This window comes from Geospiza fortis, unplaced genomic scaffold (assembly GCF_000277835.1).
Source record: "Geospiza fortis unplaced genomic scaffold, GeoFor_1.0 scaffold485, whole genome shotgun sequence".
NCBI classification, from domain to species: domain Eukaryota; kingdom Metazoa; phylum Chordata; class Aves; order Passeriformes; family Thraupidae; genus Geospiza; species Geospiza fortis.
In genome coordinates this window covers 1,110,133-1,112,216 of record NW_005054457.1, presented here as the reverse complement: position 1 = coordinate 1,112,216, position 2,084 = coordinate 1,110,133, and the positions used below count along the sequence as shown (strand labels likewise).

Genomic DNA, 2,084 nt, shown 5'->3' with positions numbered 1-2,084 from the left:
CAAAGAGGTTGAACACTGACATGATCAGGTCTTCGTGGCTGTACATGGTCTCTGGGCTGCCCTTCTCCTGCAAAAGGTGTGGTGGGCAGGGGTTCAGGGTGGTCTGGGTGATCCTGCAGGCTGCAGCCAGGCCGAAGGACAGCCCCCCTCTACCTTCTCTGCTCTGATCAGGAAACAGTCGATGTAGTCCCGGGGGCAGCTGGAGTCCAGAGTCAGCTGGTGGAACTGCACCTTCTCCTGGATGTGGTCCTTCAGCTTCTGGCAGTCGGCCAGGACCTTCTTGTGCGGCCCTGGGAGCCGGTCCATGATGCTGGGGAAGGTGTTGTACACCTGTGGCACAGGGAGGGGGCTCAGGTTCCCCACCCATCCCTCACAGCCACGCTGTCCCCCAAGGCAGGGAGCATCCTCAGCCCCTGGGGCAGCAGGCAGAGGCTGCTGAGCACAGCAGGCTCCCACCTTGGCCACGGGGGACAGGAAGAAGCTGACGTAGTTCCCCACGGCGTTGAGCAGCTCCAGGAATGCTGCGTCGCTGTAGCTGTAGCGGCTCCCAAACACCACGGAGCAGATCACGTTGGACACGGCGTGTCTGAACACGGTCATCGGCTCAAAGGCGTTGCCTGCAGCCACCAGGGGTGAGAAAAGCACCAGAAGTCACCAGTTATTTATCTGCTTCAAGGCAGAAAACACCCCTTCCCCCACTCTGAGCCCCTGGTTTTGGACCCTGGCTGATCCGCGGGGCCTGGCAGCCACAGCAAAGAGCCCTGCTGAGCTGGGGGCTCCTCCATCAGCCTCCCTGCCCCAAACCCCTGCCACAGCTTGGGCTAAGGGCAGCACGGGCACCTGCAGGAAGCCCCAGGAGATGCGTTGGCAGGAGCTGGGCATTGCTGGACAGGAGGAAATCACCCTGATATGCCTGAGTCACTGGGGCAGTGTCCTAGCTGGGCGTTCCCAGGCCCACACAGTTCTGCTCCCTATTCCTGTTCTTCCAGCAGGGAATGCTCCTTGGTTGTAGCCATCCCTGCACCAGTTCAGAGCAGGATCTCCCTCCTGACCCTTCAGCCGTGCCTGTAGCACGTCCCTGCAGCTCCTGCATGGGGTGGGGCTGGATCTCAGCCCTTCCCTGCAGGGATCACTCACACCGGGCCCTGCAAACAGCTTGGGGCCCCACACGTCCCATGGGGCTCTTGTGCGTCCTCTGCCTGCCACAGGGCCAGCGGGGACAGGAGCCACGTCACCTCTGAGCTTTGCCAGCAGCTCCACCAGGTGCTGAGCCTCCTGCTGCACCTTCTGGGACATGGAGCTCTTCCCCATGCCGAAGTCCCGCAGGGTGCTGAGTGTGAACCTCCGCAGCTCCCGCCACTTCTTCTCGTTGTCAGAGACAAATCCTGGGGGGACACAGAGGAGATCAGCCCCTGCCCACCCTGCTGCTCCCCAGGAGTGGGAATCCTGCTCTGAGGAGCAGCAGAGCAGTAAGCCAGGGGACGATGAGGGTGTGCACAGTGTCCATGAAAGAGTGAGGATCTCTGCAGCAGCTCAGAACAAAGCTGGAACCACCTAACTAGAATTAACACTGTTCTTGTCCTTGTCGTAGGACTTGAAGGGTCTTGCAGAGCAGGAAATGGGTGTTTGAGCTCTTGGGTGCTGAGCCCTTCCCTAGACTAGGGGTGTGGCCATCTGCTCACCCAGATGGATCCAGGAGAGGTCCAGGCACTCACCGTAGTTTTTGGAGAGCTGCATCAGGAGGGGGATGGTGGGTCTGCCCCCAAACTCTTCGGAGTGTCCCACCAGGGCGTCCTTCACCACCTCGTACCCGCAGAGCACCACCACCGGCTTCAGCCCCAGCCACACAGTGAAGATGGGGCCGTAGGTGCTGCTGAGCTGGGGATGGGCAGCTCTGTGAGCCAGGGTCCCACGCCAGTTCATTGACTTCATTTCAAAGTGGGACTCGAGCCCATGGCGCTGGTGAATGCCCAGCAGGGAGGGGAAATGTCTCCCTCAAAGCTGTGACCTAATCCCACTCCCAGCCCTGTCCCTGTCCTGTCCCAGCCCTGTCCCTGTCCTGTCCCAACCCTGTCCCCGTCCCT

The 2,084-nt window shown here is 60.9% G+C and overlaps 1 protein-coding gene across 1 annotated transcript in view; it reads right to left on the bottom strand.

Annotated features, from left to right (window-relative positions):
- The window catches only part of LOC102043152 (cytochrome P450 2C5-like), a 4,925-nt gene that overhangs the window by 2,079 nt on the left and 762 nt on the right, over positions 1–2,084 (bottom strand). The window contains 6 exon segments of the mRNA XM_014309849.2: position 1; positions 4–67; positions 154–330; positions 457–617; positions 1,236–1,385; positions 1,716–1,878. The exon segment at position 1 is cut by the window's left edge and continues 62 nt beyond it. Coding sequence (XP_014165324.1) covers position 1; positions 4–67; positions 154–330; positions 457–617; positions 1,236–1,385; positions 1,716–1,878 — 716 coding nt within the window.